Source organism: Anopheles ziemanni, chromosome 2 (genome assembly GCF_943734765.1).
Source record: "Anopheles ziemanni chromosome 2, idAnoZiCoDA_A2_x.2, whole genome shotgun sequence".
Taxonomy (NCBI): Eukaryota; Metazoa; Arthropoda; class Insecta; order Diptera; family Culicidae; genus Anopheles; species Anopheles ziemanni.
This window is the reverse complement of record NC_080705.1, coordinates 7,458,234-7,476,465: the sequence shown is the minus strand read 5'-3', so window position 1 is coordinate 7,476,465 and position 18,232 is coordinate 7,458,234. Positions and strand designations below refer to the sequence as shown.

Genomic DNA, 18,232 nt, shown 5'->3' with positions numbered 1-18,232 from the left:
TTCCACACCCGTCGTCCCGGGAGGAGCCCGAAAAACCGCACACCCATTCCCCAAGGAGGTACGCAAGGATTTATTTGGAAATTGAAAACTGTACCCAACCCCACGATTAGGTAAGCTCTTATTTATCACACAGGACGGGGAAAACGAGCTTCATCTCCAGTAGGTTAGTTTCACCCTTAAAGCAGCCGGTAGCCTCCAGGGTCTCACAGCGGACAAAACCTCCTTACGAGGGACGGAAACCCAGGGCGAATTCGTACGGCCGAGAAAATAACCATATGCCATGTGTTTGTCCGAGTTACGTACGCAAAGGGGTGTTTTCAGGTGAATTCTGCGGTTCGCTTTTTTTTTTTCGGTTGCCCGACTTTCGGTCAACCCAAACGCGGGTTGGGATATGTTTTGGAGGTTTTATTTGCTCCGGCCTGTCGTGTCCTTCTGCCCGTCCTGGACAAAGGTGTATCGGAATGCTGGATAGTGATTCGTTTTTTGCTCTCCTCATTTGGTTTTTAATTTATTTTGTCCACCCATCGTATAAATATTTGAGCACCTTGCTAACCCTCTTCCTTTTCACTGGAAGGATGAAATATGTTCACATATATTTCGTTTCGCTTTCACAGGTCCGAGCTGCAAGAACACCTTTCGTTAGTTGTATCTATTTAGATTCGTTTTTTATTAACTCAAATCACGAGGGATTGTATTTTATGTGTGAACGAATGGAGTTGCCTACAACTAGTTAAGGCTAACGAAGGGGGAAAAAGGTACAACACTTTTACCAGAAGCCAAGGATTTCAACGGTTGAGGGTGAAATTTAATCCTACAACCATCTCGCCATCCAGCTTGACTGCACTCAAATGTAACCTTTTGCGAAGCAAAATGTATCGGCTCAACAGTTGCACATTCGAGCGGCCACTAAACAAGTTTACGGCCTACCCTTCGTCGACGCCCTGACGCACTGATGTTGAATATTTCGCCCTGAGGAGAACGATAATTGCGAAATAGTTTTACAACTCAGGGTGGAATCCTTACGTCTTGCGGTGAAAGTTTTTATCGTTGGATCATCAAACAAAAAAAAAACCAAACAAAACCCCTTGGCCATCTTTGCCAGCCCAGAGTGGGAGATTCGGAGCTGAGAGAATGGGTGTGGAAAAAGCTTTCTAGAAATGAAAGTCCATTCGGGGCTTGGTTTTCCGTGTGCGGATGTGAGCCGCAAAAGTAAAATGCAATTTAGTTGCAAGTTAATGGTCTTTTCGTTTCAACCCTGAACAGAACGACAAACGGAATGCAACAGATAAAAGGGAGCAACAAGCAGTCGGAATGAGCCCCGGGATAGGGTGGAGTAGGATTAAGGACATTAAATTTTTACTATCGGGCACTAAAAGTGAAGGGCTTGAAGAAAGTCTTGCGTAAGTAGAAACAATGTACTTGGGTTTAACTCGTTGTTATCACGGGTCGGAGCTGCTTTGTGGTGCTTGAGTCCCATGTAATGTTTCTTCCTAGTCCACAAATTGTCTACATTTTAGTACCGTGTTAGACACTCAACTTTTACCCTGCGGACGTTATCCTTACCTACAAGTGATTTTGAGTGAAAAGAGATTTTCTTACAGCGATCGACCTCGTTTTAGCCAGGTTTTTCTCTTATTTATATACTTGAGAAGTTTTTTTCGGAAACATAAACTATCAAAAACATTTGTTATAGTTTTCCTTACACGTCATCGTGCGAAACGTAGTAGGGCAGACAGTAATACTTTATTTCATCGCTACAGTAGAAGGTAAAGACGTACTACAGTAGATCAAGGGATTTCCCCCCCGATACTTGAGTATTATTGCATGGAGATCCCATGGAGAAATGAAAGAAAAAACTTAAACAGAACGTGGAGTTGAGGGATGAGGGAAAAAATTAGATGCATCGGATTGAAATAGTAAGAAATAAAGTACTTAATACTGCAATACTGTTGTGTTCCAAAACTTGCATCGACTAAAACTAATCAAACAGAACAAAATCTGAGCCATCCGAGCTTGTTTTCGCTTCGTAACGTTTACACTAGAGTACTCCTCGAGAATGCGTGCGTGCGTGCGTGTTGGTTGTGTGCGGTGCGTATGGCCTGAGTCGCGTTCCGCCCGGGGTCCCGAGTTGCGCCCCCGGGAACCCGACGGATCGTCACCGATCGTCACCACGCTTAGTGGTGGTAGAGGGCGTGCGAGAGGACGGGGGCGTGCGAGAGGACGGTGGGGGCGTGCGAGACGTAGGTGGCCGGGGCATGGTAGGCCAGCGGAGCGTGCGCAACGGCGACGGCCGGGGCATGGTGGTAGGCGACGGTGGCGGCCGGGGCATGGTAGGCCAGCGGGGCGTGGGCCACGGCGACGGCCGGGGCGTGGTGGGCCACGACGGCGTGGGCGACGGGGGCGGCGGCGACGGTCTTCACGACGGCATGCTCGGCGGTCTTGCTAACGACGGCGTTGAATCCGTTCACGGGGTCGGCGGTGTAGTCGACGGTGCGACGGGTGCCATCGGGTTCCACGAGCGAGTACTGGAGGGAGGGAGGGGTGAAAAGAGTGGAAAATTATGAAAAACCGTCGAATTGAGCTTTTCAATGTATGCAATCGAGATGTAATACCCTCAAGGATAACAAAATGTCATTCTCGTGGAAAATAAAATGCACGGAGAAATGCAACTGCAAACTCAAGACAAGTGGGTGGGATTTTCTAGGAAAACCTGCTTACCTGTCCCTGCACAACATCTCCGTCGCGGGTTTCGTGCTGCTGCTTGTTATCGCCGGTCAGCGAGTCCTGGACGTCATAGCTGAAGCTGTACTGTGGGTGAGCATCGTACTCTTCCGTCTGCGAACAACCGAACAGATCGAAATCAAATTAGTTTAAGTGGAACGGAAAGGCGCGTTTCATAACCCTGCGTTACGTAAACAAGCTAATTAAAATCTTGTTTAACGGTCCAAAACTGATCGAAACAAAATGCAGTGGGTGATGCGACGTGAATGAAAACTTCAAAAGTAATTTCGAGCTGTACGGAAATAGAAACGCTGGCCCTGAAGCAACAACGAATCGAATTAAATATCTGTGAAAGACAAATATCACCTAGGAAAATCAGCAAAAGCAAACAACTTCTTTCACCCCCGACGAAACGCTTCGAGAAAGCGTTCACAGGAAAAAACACCTACACTGCCCGGAAAGCGTGGGTTTTAAAAAGAGGTGCAAATTAATTAAAAACTTTCCACCCGACCGCACCCGCAACCGTCCGTTCCGAGCCGAAAACAAAAGACCAAAGGCCACCTGGCGGCAATCTGACGGAGGATGGCATTTCCGGCGCCGGATTGTTCCCGGGTGTGGAACTTTACTTACCTTCACGAGGGTGGCCGGGGCGGCGACTCCGATCGCGACCGAGTTAACACCGACGGCGACGGCGGCCAGGACAACGAATACCTGTTGACGGGCGGCGCATAAATGGACGGTGATAGAAATGTCACAAACATCAGGATCGCGGAATGTTCCATCAGGAGCGTGCAGAGTAAATAAAAGAAAGCAGGAGGAAACGATAATGAATGAAGGAGTTAAACGAAACGGACGATTTAGCAATGATCTTTAAGTCTCTTTCGTGTCACGGTGCTGATGAGAATTTTATTTTTCTTCCCGGTAACTCCAAGGTAACGATGTACAAGACCATTTGGCTTTATGGTACGGTGGGACCTTTCCTTTCGGTTTTCCACCAAATCGCTCAGCCGGAAGAGCGCCGCACGGCACGAAGCTTTTATGTTTCCATTAACGGCAATCTTTGTGGGTGGGTTTTACAACGTTAGCAATTTGGTCAAATTAAATTTTCACTTGCCGCAACATCAAATCGAGCCAACTGTATCCATCCGCGGTATCAAAGAAAGTTCGTTAGAAACAATATTACATTTTCCCTGTCCCCTTTTCCACCCAGAGGACGTCCATTCCAACGCCGAAGCGAAGTGGAAACCCAGCCCTAGACTGTGCTTGGTCGTCGATGTCGAATTTCCCCGAATGCGTTCCATTCCACCGGGGAATGATTTTGCAATTGATACCTTATTGGCTTCTACGGAACGAGCGTTTTCGAACGTTCTCCACCCGACAGTTTGGATCTTTATTTTTCCGGCTCCGAACGTTGGCGATACTTTAAGGTGGAGCTGCTTTGGAAAAACATTTCGAAAAGCTTCCTTTGTTCCGAACGTAGTCCCGATGGTAGCGAGCCAATCTAAGCAGGCTCAGCAGAAGATTGTGGACCGAAATCAACAACACCTCTCACAGCTGTTGGAGGGGGAGTGAAGTTTTCAGGACCCCAGTCATGTCAACTGCTGGGGAGACGGAAAGGAAAATCAAACAATCTTTGGAACTTGTTTTTAAAATAGGTCCTGCCGAGCGAGTTTTATCTGAAGCCGAACAAGAACAACAAAAACAGATCGGGATTATGAAAGAGAGACACGGAAAATCGTTTAATCACTATCGGCCCTGGTCCTGGTGGAGGGACGGACTAAGGACGCGCGTTTTCCGAACAAAAGCACGGACGAAGGATTCCAAAACAAGACCATTTTGTCAAATTGTGAGGGAAAAGCTCCCGATTGGTTAATTGACAAAGTTTGTCGATGGCTTAACAAAACAAGGTCGGTACGGAGAGGATAGGAAATAAAAAACTTGGAAGTTTGTTTGCAAGACGAATCTTTTAGGCTTTCGACAAGTAAGCAGATTTGAAACAGGAAAACTTTGTTTGCGCTCAATTAAAGGATTATGGAATCAAATTTATTGGTATTTTCCCCGAAAGTAACATATTATAGAAGTCCTTAAGCCTTTCCAGGGAACATGAGCAAAAGAGAGCGTAAAAGCGTAATAAATAATACACATCCGGTTTCCCGTTGGCTCGTAAATATTCCCTCGGAGGTACTTTAAAGTTTCAAGTGATTCAAAACAACAGAGAATGCTCGAACGAGAAAAATTGGATAACTTCATATGCTCCAAAAAAAAATCCTCACGTCGATCACGTCGAAGAACATTTGGCTGAAAAACAAGTTCACCAGAAAATTTATGATTTATAAAGAAAGAGTTCTATCTCGTACCGGGCACCGAAAAATCTCGTACATGATGGTTTTCTTTGCGCACGATGGATTTATTCCCCGCGAAATATGGAGCAAAATAATGCACAAAACTAAAACATGAAACCACCAGAAAATAAACGATCGATACACGAAAGCCGAGCGAGAGAGGAAAATGGCGAAGAAACACGAATTAAAAACCATGTCCAGAGAAGGTGAAAATGGAAGTTTTTTTTTTTTTTGGGAAAGTGCACAGCTGCCAACAACCTTCGTACGCTGCACGGACGAATGGGAAAAGTGATGTAAAAATTGGCCAACGAATTTTCCGAGCGCACTCGCGCAAACGATGAGCAGATTAGCGTCACCGAGGCGAAAACGGACGCGGTTCATTCGCTTGCTTATTTACTCTCCTGGGGGGGATGAAAAATAGAACGCCAAAAATGAAAACAAGAAAAAAAGGCAACCAGCATCAATCAAGGGAAGTGGGACTGGACTGATGTTGGAAGTGCGGGAAAATGTAAACGGAGCTTGCCGAGGGAATGTTTAAGAAATGTATTAATTTACGCGGTTACAAGCCTCCGAGCTGGGGCTTTCGGGACCGTTTTGTTTCCTTGCTACACTTTGGTGAGTTAAACGACAACAAACAGCCATTTTTTTCTGTGTTCAGGATCTGTTTACTTATTACATTTTATTCTATTTGAGGTTAAACCAAACTTCTATTCAGGGTCAGTTGGGAGTTTCATTTGCCTCCTCTTACGATGCTGACCGAACGAAGTAATAAAACGAAGCCAAGTGATAATTAAATTCATGTAACGAACAAATGAATCCCGCACTTCCGTTCTACGGTGGGGGAGGGGTGGGATTGTGATGATGGTGAATGGTGGAAAATCGTGCAGATTTCACGATTACCTTCGCCCCGATCGACTGCTGGAAGGCGCACTTCCGGCGAGCTCGGGAATGGAAATCGCATCATTAGCATTAATGTCATTGATCTGATCCGCTCGTCTAAATGGTAATCTTGGAGTGACCTCTAGACCTGGGGGGGGAGGGGGGATTTTTCCGCCAACCTTGTGGCCCGGTTTTGGTCCATTATCAATCAAAGAGTACGTAAGGTTGGTGGCCTTTTTTTTCGTTCAAGTAAAATATGAAATGCAATAACCATTTATTCGATTTCAAAAAATTGGATGAGAAAATAATCCTCTTCCGTTTTAAACGATCGTCATGGGAGACTTTACCCTTGTTTGTCAGACAAACTGTGGTCTCATCTTGGTGAATCTGACATCTGCTGAGCATGTTTTAACTCGCCAAAGGTAGTTTTTCACCTCTTCATGCCTTCGTGCAGTAGAAATAGGAAAAATGCGCTCAACTGCGGTTGTCGTAAGTGCGGAGGACATTTTATGCGGACAGGTACTATGTATGTATGAAGGGACAGCACATCATAACCACGGTCGCAAGTGGAAAGCTTTCACTTGGACTGATTTTTTCCATTATTCTTCGCCAGACGTACCGAGTGGCAAAAGAACTGCACCGTGATGGGGCAGAATTGTTCCGTGGGTAAATATGAACGTTGAACATGAATGGCGCTTTCCCAACCGCCCAACCACGGGCGCATGGACTGGGCTGTAATAAAAGGATTACCAAACGAGCGTACCGGATTACGAGCCGCCGGCGTTGCTCGTGGTTTTTCTTCTCATATTCCTTTACATCGGTACGGTATTTCTTCCTTCTTGTTTCTTCTTCTGAGCTTGAGCTTGAGTACCAGGATTACGGGAAGCAAACCCCGACATGAATGGAATGAATTTCATCCCGGGGTCCCCAAAATCGGGAAAGCACACAGGCCAGGGATCAATCCACAAATGGATGTGTGCTCTGGAGCTTTTCCTTATGGACAATTTGGTGTGAGTGTGTTCGTACGAGGTTTTTCTTCACTCCCACTATCTTCCCTCCCTAAACTTCTTTCGATTGTGCCGAAATTTTGTAAGGGAGCAATTTGATTCGCTTGTTCGTTCGGAGTTGCATGAAAGCAGCGGAAAGGAAAACTCACTCACCTCGGTCGGTCGCAGCAAAAAGTGGAATGAAAGTCCCCAAAGCATTCAAAAACCAATCGATCGATCGATTTGCAAATCGCTATAGCGTCAAAGCCACAATCGTGCCGCGGTTGGCAGACGACGATTTTCATCCGACATGTAAATCACCGCGTCGAACGATGAACACAGCTGGGTTTCGGGTTGTGAATCGACAGTGGGAACGAGCCAAAGGTGGGAAAAATAATGCACGGCGCAAAGGGAAAACCGGGGACACCTCCAATAGGGGGAGGAAAAGTGTCTGCCGGGCGAACGGTTTTCCACGCGAATGCGTGCTTTATTTCTCTGACAGCATATTCGTGCAATCTAATTGAATTCTCTAACGATCCGCTCACCGACACAAGTGATGGGCACGCTTTGGGGTGTCATTCAAGTCGAAAGGTGGTTTTTAAAAGCGAGACACGAACCACTTGAAACACCAACCCCTTTCCTGTGACTGAAAACTGCCTACCGTTTGATTAAATTAATTCCTCTTGCGTGTTCTCAAAATAATCTTGAGGTTTGAAATCGACCCCGTACTGGGGTATAATTGAGGAATAATAATTTTATTACCAGCCTCTCAAGTTGGTAATAGGAAAAACCACAATTTCGTTACCAGACCTCCTTAACCTTTGGCAACGGCGCCAAATTTATGGCAGGTAAGTAAGCTCGAGAGACGGAAATTGTATCGGAAAATGGAACGATGCGGCGGGGCAGAAAATATCTCCGATGAGAACTGACTACGGTTTCGGAAGAGCATCATCATCTGGTCCGTCGGACAAAGTCCATTAGAAGTCGTGCGTAACGACCCATTATAGGCAACCCTGGCGGGAGGGGGTTTTATGTGACTTTCCCAGCCGTCCGAAAGGTGAAGTCACTTAGACGAAATATCATCGTCATCTCGTTATGCACAATGGCAATCACACTTTGGGACGTTGTGCTATTCTTGCAGCACGTTTTTGATGGTGAACATATTTTTTCAACTCTAAGCTGGTGTTATCTAAAAAATTAGAAGATATTCTGGTTTAAGGAAAACGAATAACGGGTTCAATGTTCATTTACACTGAATCATATTAATATTGCTTAACAACAATGTGTGCTTTTGGATAACTTTTTCGTGTACTCTCTTCTTCTGTTTGCTTTGCAAAAGAATGTCCCCAAGTTATTTTTCACAAGGAAAACTTTTCGCAATGGAGCGAATGGGGATGCCTTGGGAGAAAAGCTGGATAAAATAAGTAAAAGGAGAGAGGAGGGGAGACTTCTTAACATTGTAGTCACACCATCCACCAGAATCCATTATCAGCATTCTCGAGCTGGCGCGGGAGCTTCCAAAAATAAGACCCGACACCAGGTTTCTTTTGGCTGTGGATGGAAGTTTTTCCCCCTACTCTTCGATGGGGAGAGCGGTGGAAAACCTGTTTTATCACCGATTTTAGTCGCCGAACGTCGTTGCCTCGTCGGGATGGACGCAAATGAGCTCGCTTGAATGCCGAAAGTGTCCCCCGATGGCGCATTAACTGACATTAACGACTCACCGCTCGTGGAGTGGAGTCGCGCACTCTTGAGTTAAAAATAGTTTGGCAAAAAAGCCACCGGGCTTCCAAGCATACACACACACACACTCTGCGAGCCATCCATTACCATACGGTGTGTGATGGGAAATGCTTTTAGCATTAGAACCTTTCCTATCGGTTCCGGTAAGATCGAGGGATTTCGGCCTCTGAGGGAGCCAACAAAAAAAAGGAGTCAAGCTTTTTGGCTTCGATTTACGGGGGAAAACATTTTCCATCCATTTCGTAACAAGCTTAGCCGGACTTAGTGGTTTCTTTGACACCTCCTCCTTTCGGGGGGTGCTTTGGGAATGGCTTTTATAGTGGAACCATTTTCCGTTGATTGGAGGAACCCATTCCTTTTTAAAGACCCTGTTTAATGCACCCCGGAAAGGGGAAGGAAAACTGTGTCTAAAACGACTCCACAAGCTGGTCTCATCCATTTAACTGTGATGAAACACTTGCTCTGGTTGCATCTTCAGCAACTCCCCCTTCTGCGGAAAACACTAATCTTGCACAGAGCTTTCCCGGAGCGTCTGGGTCTTCTGGGAAAACGGGGACCCCTAATCGGTGCTCGGCTACATCGTTGTTGCAACGCCTCCAGCAATTGGGGGGCATTACTCCAGTGGTTTTCTCAATCTCCCTTCACTCACTTCACATCCAGCGTGCAGTTCGATGGGAAATGTATTTGAAAATGAAATTTCTCCATCTCCACCAACCAGGCGCCTCCTTCGGCGGAAGGAGGATGTAGCTTACCGTGTGGAAAATGTGGAATTTAATCCTACAACCACCGCCAAGCGGGAAAGCATTGGCCAACGACGAAAGCGCCGGTCGGTCGAATCCATTACGGGATGATTTGTACCGAGAGGATGTTTCGTCGTTGGCCTTTTCTCGTTCCCTCAGTTTCCCCCCTTCCAGCGGAAGGTGCACGACCAATCCTCCCGTGCTGCAAAAGGTGTTGTTGTGTAAAATTTATTGCACCCGAACGTTTCAAAGTGACTCGTGCGTCCGTCGGCGAAGAAGTCGCAAGAAAGACACACCAACGCTGCCGAGCTCGTTCATGATGATTGAAATAAATCGAATTTCATTACCATCCCATTTCGGCACCTCGCTTATTTGTTTGTGTGCATGTGTGTCTGTGTGTTTTTCATGCTCCAGCCTTCCCATACAATGTTGCCGAGTTGGTTTGGCCAAGGTTGACGTCGGTGTGGAGTTGGTTTTCGGTGGCGAACCAAATAAAATTGTGGTTGTTTGTGGTTCTTTTCGGTAGCAAGTATTTTTCGATTCGACTTGTTTTCGTCTCTTCACCGTTCGACGTTCGGAAAGGGAGAACACCGAACGGGGGGGAGGGGGTGTGCCTGTCCGCGTGAGTTTCGAACACTTGACTGCCCCAGAATTCCATCAAACGAAATTGCATTCCGCAGATAAATGTCCAACGGTTGTGAAACGAACTCGACAACGTCACGGAGCTTTTGGGGCAAGTACGTTTTCCACCAGCCAGCCGTCGGAGGTTTTCACCGGAAAAGGGCCCCGGTGGTTTCGACCATTTCGATCGATCTCGAAGGAGGAATGACTAAAACCCCATCCGATCGTCCACCGTTGCCTCGTGAGGATTAAGTCACGTTTGATAATGAGTGGGTGAAATTTTAATGAAACGGTGAAAAGTTCGCTCCAGGAAAAGGCCGGCCCCAACCCACTCTGGCGCGGTTGACTGAAGGTGAACAGGATATGAAAGTTTCAAGGTTTCCGCGGCCGTCACCGAAATTGCGCACGCGGCGGGAATCTGCTGCTCAACGGAATTAAATGCAAATCGAATCCGGCCGAGCTCGACTTCCGCCGGGAAGCGTCAAAGGGCGCCCCGGTTTTCCCTCAATCAATTTGAATAACAGCCCGGCCCGGGGATGGCTGAGGCTGTTCTGTTCGGTATTGTTGACTTCCAAGGGGAAACTCTCTCGCGAAGTTCTCACAGCCAAGTGGTTAAATTTAGCCGAAATGGGCGCCGTGGGGTCTGATTAGGGACTGGTTGGCTGGCTGGCGAGAAAATGGACCGTCTTGACGGGCAACGTTTGAAAATATGTTTCCCCGAGGGAGAACCTTGCCGTGGCAACCTCCGAGAAGCCGCTTTCCAAATCCGACCAGAAGGAAAGTTAAATACAAAGAAAAGTTAACTACTCCCGCACACAGTTTCCTGTTGCTCCAATGAATCCCTTTTGTTCACCGGTTGAAGTTTTCCAAAAAGGGGCTTTAAATTAAATCACTTTAAAAAAATTGCGCACAGATGTCGGACAGGCTCGTGTGAGCAACAAAATCTTCGAGGTTGAAGGTATGAAATAAATCCATTTCTCATTCGGTAAGTGTAATCCGGCGGAGCTTTGAGCAAGCAACAAATTGAACACATGTTTTCCTGACACATCCTGACAGTCGGCAAGAAGTACCCAGCCGTGGAGAAAACATTACAGTTTCGCCGGCGGAAAAAGTCACCGGCTCGCCTCGGATTAGTCTTCTAGCGTTGGAGCAAACCAGGCAGTGGCAAAGAGAGATTTCCAGTTCTTGGAAACGAATCTCTTTCGCGAGGATCTCTTCCTCTGACGTACAGTTTCGTTCCCGATCCAAATCTAATCCGACATTGACCTGTCGTTTGTTCGAACGTGTTTTGCGAAAAGGAAGATTCTATCGTATTCGTGTGAAGGCGTAATATCTTAAAGGTAATGATATTCGCGTGGGTTGTCATCCGTCGGAGGCGGTACTAATCCGAAACGTTTGGACATTGGCGTCGGTCCCCTTTCAAAAGCCTTCCGTCCGATTGCCTTCAGTTTGAATTATTATTATATTTGAGCTTCCTGACTCACTGACAAACGTCCTGGAACAAACCAAGCGTGAGGCGAATGTATTGCACCTTTCCTTTCCAGGTAAGGCTGGCCGGGGCAGGGACATCCTTATCTCGCTTCCAGAGCTTCGACGCCTCGGAAGCCGCCGGGCAAATGTGCAGCCGGGCTCGATTTGCCGGCTCTGGTTTGCATTTCCGGCCCCCGTATTTGCACACCCATCGAGGAACGGGTTTCACCTAGGGTACCGAGCGGCAAGCAGAAGAGTTGGAGCCTCTTAAGGCAACGTGACGTGACGTGTCCTTACGTTTTCCATCGTTTTCCCGTTGGCATTCAGGGGAAGCTTAACACAAATTCTCACAAATAGCGAGTGCATCTGCGGGGTTTCTCGCAAGGTGGACGGGAGTTTCCTCGGGCGCCCCAGTACGTTCGTGCCGTTTGATGATTAAGTAATTACGCCCCTGGAATCGGTTCGTAAGACTCCATGATTTCCGTTGGCGTTGTAAATGCCATTTCAGAGTGTTTAAAGAAAGTTTTAAGGGGCACAACTTCGGGCTGGTAGTAAGAGACACTGTTTAAAAATTGATTGAAAATCTATAAATAATGTGAACCGAGTTATGCGTACATTCTTTTCGCCTCAAAGGAAACCCGATCATGCCAAGGCACGTGACCGATTTCCAAACATCGAAAGGATTTCAATGGGCTTTTGGATACCCTCGTTGGGGGAGAAAAGAAAAACCCTTCCAGAAGCAACCAAACGAGGGGGCTCCAATAGCAAAAAAAGCCCTTCAAATTCAACATCCCACACAAACACGCTCCAAATCATGTGGATGAGCAAAATTAGATTTTCCTCGCCTTCCAGCTTTCCGGGTTGGGAGGCAGAAGTTTTGTTTCTTTCCCCGAACGGAAACCCTGGCCCCCTTCTCCCGCAGCAGCACCCGGGAGCAAAAACTTTGCCCCAGGATGCTCGGGACGGCGGAGGTTGATCTTTGCAACCCGTATTTCGTATTGTTGTTTCCACCGTTGTTCATTCTTTCTTCCCTTTTTTTTTTTTGGGTTCGCAACTTTTCAATCCTAATCGTAACGATTTTCAACAGCCCGTTTGGAGGGGCAACTTTTCGACACTGGATTTGTTTACATCCTTCAACCACACTTCGGAAGGGAAGGGCACGGGGTAAGGAGCCTTGGGGTAGGAGCTCTGCTTTGGAATTTGTTGGGATTTTCATCCGAACCCGAAGTGGTGCAATCCGGATGATTCCCAACGAAGAAACAAAAAAAGATGCCACGGAAAAGGTCGGATGCTTCTGCTTTCCCGCACTGGTAAACCGAAGGAATGCTCGAGTGCCCCAAGTGGGGAACGCCACTTGACTCGACCCGAACGAGACGGACAGGCGCCTCGTCCGACCGTTTGAACTATCACACCGCCCCGGGTTGGGTTTTCCCGATTCTTGACGCTTTTCCGCGCGCTTCCAAGAAGTATAATTTACCTTTGCGAACATTTTCGGTGTGTGTTGTGGGTTTGCGAAAGAATGCGTTTGCTGCACTGCTGCACTAAGAGGGCACTCGGAATGGTTGTGGTTGAACCGACGGTGAACTCGACTTTGATACCGTTCCGATGCAACCGGCGCACTTTATATACCCCGAACGGTCCGCTCGTGGGGCTTGGGTGCGCAATCGTCGTCCCTGCACGCACGCACGTGGTGCGTTGGTGCGTTTGGAAGCCGGCGAGCAAGGGCACCAGGGCGGGGGGGGGCCAAAGTGAAGCCAGAGCAACAGGTCGGCTGCAGCATAAAGCGTCCCAAAAGGGGGCAATGCAATGCGCTGCTTCATAATCTCTCGCCCCGACGAAGGGGCAGCGCGTGAGCAAGAGCTCGCGAGGGCGATGTGAGAAGAAAACGCTCCGGGTGCGTAAATGTCGCTGTGTCACAAGGAAAGGGTGTCTGGCGCATTGCAGCGCGCATTCCATGCTGCCGTGCGTCTGCGTACGTACGTACGCCTCGCGGGAGGGACCCTTGACATGCGCTAGTTTGTTGCAAGTTCACCGATACATCGGGTGGGGGAGGGGCGACACGGTGGGGGTTGGTAAAGGGAGCAGTTTATCGAATGGTAGGATGTGTTTCTTGCGCACTTGGCGTACCATGAGGTGTCGGATTGGTTTCGTCTAGGGTCGCACAACGATCCCACGAAGCTTAAGGGGGAACGAGTTATCCTTCTTTGAAAGAAGCTTATCGCTGTTGAGTTGTTGATAAACGACCGTTACGTGGGTCAATTGCAATGAATTATTTAATAAAATTGTTGGTGATCTTATCTTTTCAAGAGCACTTGCAAATAGTCCGACCATAAAAATAAACTTGAATAGGTCATTGGAATGCTTGCAGTAGCACGGATTCTAACATGACAAAAACATGTCATTTGTACATTTTTTTCTTAACGTAATTCACTTTTATTGTAATTGGTCGTTTCAAATATAATTCTTTATTTGTAAGGTAAGGTGGGGCAGGACGCGCCCCTTAAGCGAAAAACATTATTTTCTTCCATTCCTTTCATTAAAAAGTCTCTAATTTTCATAGTTAGAGAAATAAACATCTTGTTTATGTATGAAAAATATCAAACACTATATCAAACTAATCAATTTCATATTAAATAAGATTTTCGAAGGGCCTTTCAATTTTTAGCCCCGTTGACAATAGTGGGGCAAGATGGCCCAGCCGGTGGGGCAGGACGCGCCACTACGTAAACATGGGGCAAGATGGCCTAAAACAGACAGGAGATGGACCAAGGTTGCTTGTTGAAAGGTTAGTCTATGCAGAGACACTAGTAAACAGTCCGATACTGAGCCCATGTAACCCACATTGGATTGAATTTTGTGGTGTACCATTCAAAAGACAGTTTGGGTATAAATTCGTTGCTGAATTCCGAACAATTATTGAATATTTTCACGGATCTGTTTTTGGCCTTTTATACAAACCGCCTTAGTACAACCTTTACAATTACATCAACCTTGCAGGTAGCACTTTTGACAGAGTCAAAATTTGACGTTTTGTAATCCAGTTGATCTGTGGTTTGAAAACACAGTTGAACATCATAAAAAATTAACACAAATTTCATATGAAGAACTAAAAACTATTCGTTTCTTATGAAACTCACATGGCATGTTTAATATTAGACTTATTTAAATCAACAATGCGTTGATAATGGAGGCACCGTGCGACTTGCTCTTGTTTTAATGGTGCGTCCTGCCCCATTGTTTACATTTGGAATGCTAGGGCGTCTTGCCCCACCTAGGCCGGCGCATCTTGCCCCACTCTGAGGATCGTCCGTTTTATGTAATTTATTCAAAACTTTGAGAATTTTAAAACAGTTTCTCTTCGGTATTCGTTAAATACCATTATCAGGTAGTAAAAGAAGGCCTCGGTGTTTAAAAAATATAATATCAAAGCATGCCATACCTTACATAAAAGTGGCAAAATATTAGATCATTTAGAGTCAATTTGGTTTTTTCTCGTTTTCTTTTTGAAATGGTTATTTCGTGCAGTGAAATTTACATAGGCTGTAGTAGATACGTTGATGAACATATTCTATTACTTAAATTATTTTTAAATGGCTTAATTCAGCGTAAAACAGGCCGGGGCATCTTGCCCCACCGGCGCGTCTTGCCCCACCTTCCCCTATATTATTGTTCCAAACGAACTCCTTCAGAGTATGCATTTGCTTCCCTAGCGCTTCACTGAACACTTTGAGAAGCCATAAACTGGAGATAAAATGACCTCGATGACGGACATTAGGAGGTGTCAGTTTGGATAAACTGTTACATATCGCTGCTTAGACTGTTCGCCTACAGTTTCTCTCATCTCAGTTTCATTGTCGAACGATACTGAACCTAATTAAGGAGCTGTAAGACTGGAGGAACCAAACCGTTCCCATCATAGACAACCGGCCGAGGAAATTCGCACTCATGTGACCACAAAAGAACTCTCAAAAGAACCTTCAATCAAATTGGATGCTGCTACAGGTTTCGCAGCGTCCGTTGCAGAACACGTCGTGAGGGACCAAAATCAGTAATAGATTATTGCAATTGTTTATTTTTGCGACAAATACATAGTAACATATATTTGATTTTATAACCGTTTCGCAAGCTCCGCTCCGCTAACCCTTTTGTCGATTGCCAATAGAAGGAACGATAGTACGACGGAGTAACGCCACTGGCGTTCATCATGCCCTTCGTGTGAGTTCTTAGATGTTCCTCGAGACTCATCCCTTCCCTCAAGAACAGTTTGCAGACCGGACACTCTATATTCATTTTGTAGTTTTGGTTATAGTAATATTATTTGCTATTTACGGTGGAGCTGAAATGGAAGATTAAAATAAAAGTTGAAACGATTATGAAAATAATCAATCAACATTCATCTAGCAGACTGTGGAGCCCGCACTGCCTGCTGTGAAAGGATCCGACATCACGCACATTATACAATTCGGCGGAGGAAGCAACACATTAGACAAATGCTTAAGAGAAACATCTGAAGTGAAACAATTCCGACTTGTGCTTCAGACATTTCATTTCATCCCAGCACTTTACAAAACTCCATGCTTGTTCAAAATGAAAGCCTCCGCCACCAGTAACGGAACAAGGCCTTGCAAGCGGAAGGGTTTCGGCCACTTCTGGGTTGCTGCTGGATAATTGTGAGTAGATGCACAACCCACAAACCAAAATCGATCAGTCGATAATGGCATACGCAAGCAAACCTAAACCCTTTAACTTTAATGTTATTTCGTGAACTACTTACCTGCTTCGAAGCGAATGACGCCAATTGTTCCGTCAACACAACAACTGTTTGCAAGATGCCACTAGTTTTTGGAATTTGGCGCGGCCAGTGTTGCCAGACATTACACTACGAACGCGATTCGAGCAGCCCGGATGTCAGATTCAAAACTCGAGCAGTTTTGTTCCGATTTTTTTAAATTTTTTAAATCGTCTAAATCGCAACCGATTTAAAAAAAAAACAGTAACTCTCCAGAATCGTACATCCGATAAAATCGGTCAGACCTAAAACCCTCTGTTCTAGACTTCTGTGTCCAGATTAAAGTTTTCCAATTAAAGAGAACTTTGGTTCATTCCAGTCTGGTGCAGATACGAATGCCTTCCGAGACTCTGACCAGAACAAGAGAAAAATCAGAACTTTAATCATCAAACTTGGCAAATAAATTGAGGTAAAAGGATACATAAAAACCCTTATCAGACTTTAATGTGTCCGATGGTGCTTTTCAGTTTTTGAAACATGTGTACATACAATATCACTTAAATCAAAATGAATTTCAAAACACGACCATGAAATATGCCCTACTTTGAGCTAGGCATGTGGTATAAAACTTGCTTAGCAATTCAATTCTTAACTCGTTCTAGAATAAGTAAAAACCTTTAAATTGAATGTGTTTAATATGTGTCAAAACTAACCTCGGCCACGAGCCCGAGTGAGGATAAACAGAAAACCATGGTCCTTTCAGGAAAATGTCTACCAGGCGCTTGGTACAAACGTTGACTCTAACACCTTTTCCATGTAGGAGTGTTGCAACTGGTACGATATCATTCCACGGGTATTAGAGGAACACTTGGTGTTCCACTGCGTCAAGCCTGTCAGCAACTCTTCGCGCTCATCTGAGGTGGAGCTTCGTTGGTAGCAGATGGCGATAAATCATACACGAGCTCCAACGACGAAAGCCGACTAGTGGAGCGGCGTCAGCAGGGTCAGCAGGCAGCATAACCGGAACATCGAGCGGAGTGTGGAGGAAAAGGTTTGAAAAAGCCCTTGGGAAACGGGTGACGCTCGGAGCAAGTGCGCACGAGACTCTCTGCCCTTCGCCGTTCGCGTGCCGAGCCGGGAAGTGTGTGGCATGTGTTCAATTATGAAAACTATTCACCACCAATAATGCGACAAAGCGGCACTTTGGCGATGGCGAGGTGGGAAGAGAGCAAAATATCAAGCCCCCAATGGCTCAACTGTGTCCAGTTTGGAAAAGCATTAGGGCGTTTTTTGGTGGTGTTCCAGTTCGGTCTCTGGCAGGGATTTGAAGGGTTTTGCCCGCATGAACGAGTTTTTCCCGTCCTGACACAATGTGTCAGCCGCTGAAAGGGCAGGTTGGTGTATGTTGGGCAAGGTCATAATGGATACCCTCTATCTGGTGGGTTATTTAACCTCGGCTTGAAAGTAAACTGATGGCGATGTTCATCACCGTTCCCCGAACGCCTGCCAGAAAGGGGATTTCTAACGGCACCAAACTGTAAGTCCTCCCGGGTCTAGGTTCCAGGACAAACCCCACCCTCGACGGGTGGGGGGGGCACATTATCGTTCGGCGAATATTGCTGGAGCGAATTTAAATTGCTTGTTTTGCACTCGAGCGTTTGTCGCTGACGAGTCGCTCGAGAGGTGCAGTTCCTGCCAAGCATGGCAAAAATGGAAGCACCGCACTTTGCTCGCGCGCTGCACCCATCAAAGTGGCGTAGAGGACATCACCCGTGGCACCGGGACACGTGTGCAGAAAATGGTGGGTAAATATTTACGCCACCACCCACCCAAACCCGACCCGACCGACATTCGCAGCATCCCACGCCCGATCGACTCTTCGATGCGCAAAATAAAGAAAGGGTTTGCTGAAATTTGATGCCAACAGCATAAATGCATTTCATTAGCCGGGAGCGCTGAACTTGAGCTTTGGTTGACGAAGCGTATATGGTTGGTGTGTGT

The 18,232-nt window shown here is 46.3% G+C and overlaps 1 protein-coding gene across 1 annotated transcript in view; it reads right to left on the bottom strand.

Annotated features, from left to right (window-relative positions):
• Positions 1–2,174: 2,174 nt before the first annotated feature.
• Positions 2,175–18,232, bottom strand: part of LOC131293061 (cuticle protein 21-like) — a 39,579-nt gene continuing 23,521 nt past the window's right edge. The window contains exons 2-4 of the mRNA XM_058321144.1: positions 3,352–3,432; positions 2,719–2,835; positions 2,175–2,525 (exon numbers count right to left, since the gene is read on the bottom strand). Of these exons, the coding sequence (XP_058177127.1) occupies positions 2,175–2,525; positions 2,719–2,835; positions 3,352–3,432 (549 nt within the window). The remainder of the gene's footprint in view (positions 2,526–2,718; positions 2,836–3,351; positions 3,433–18,232) is intronic.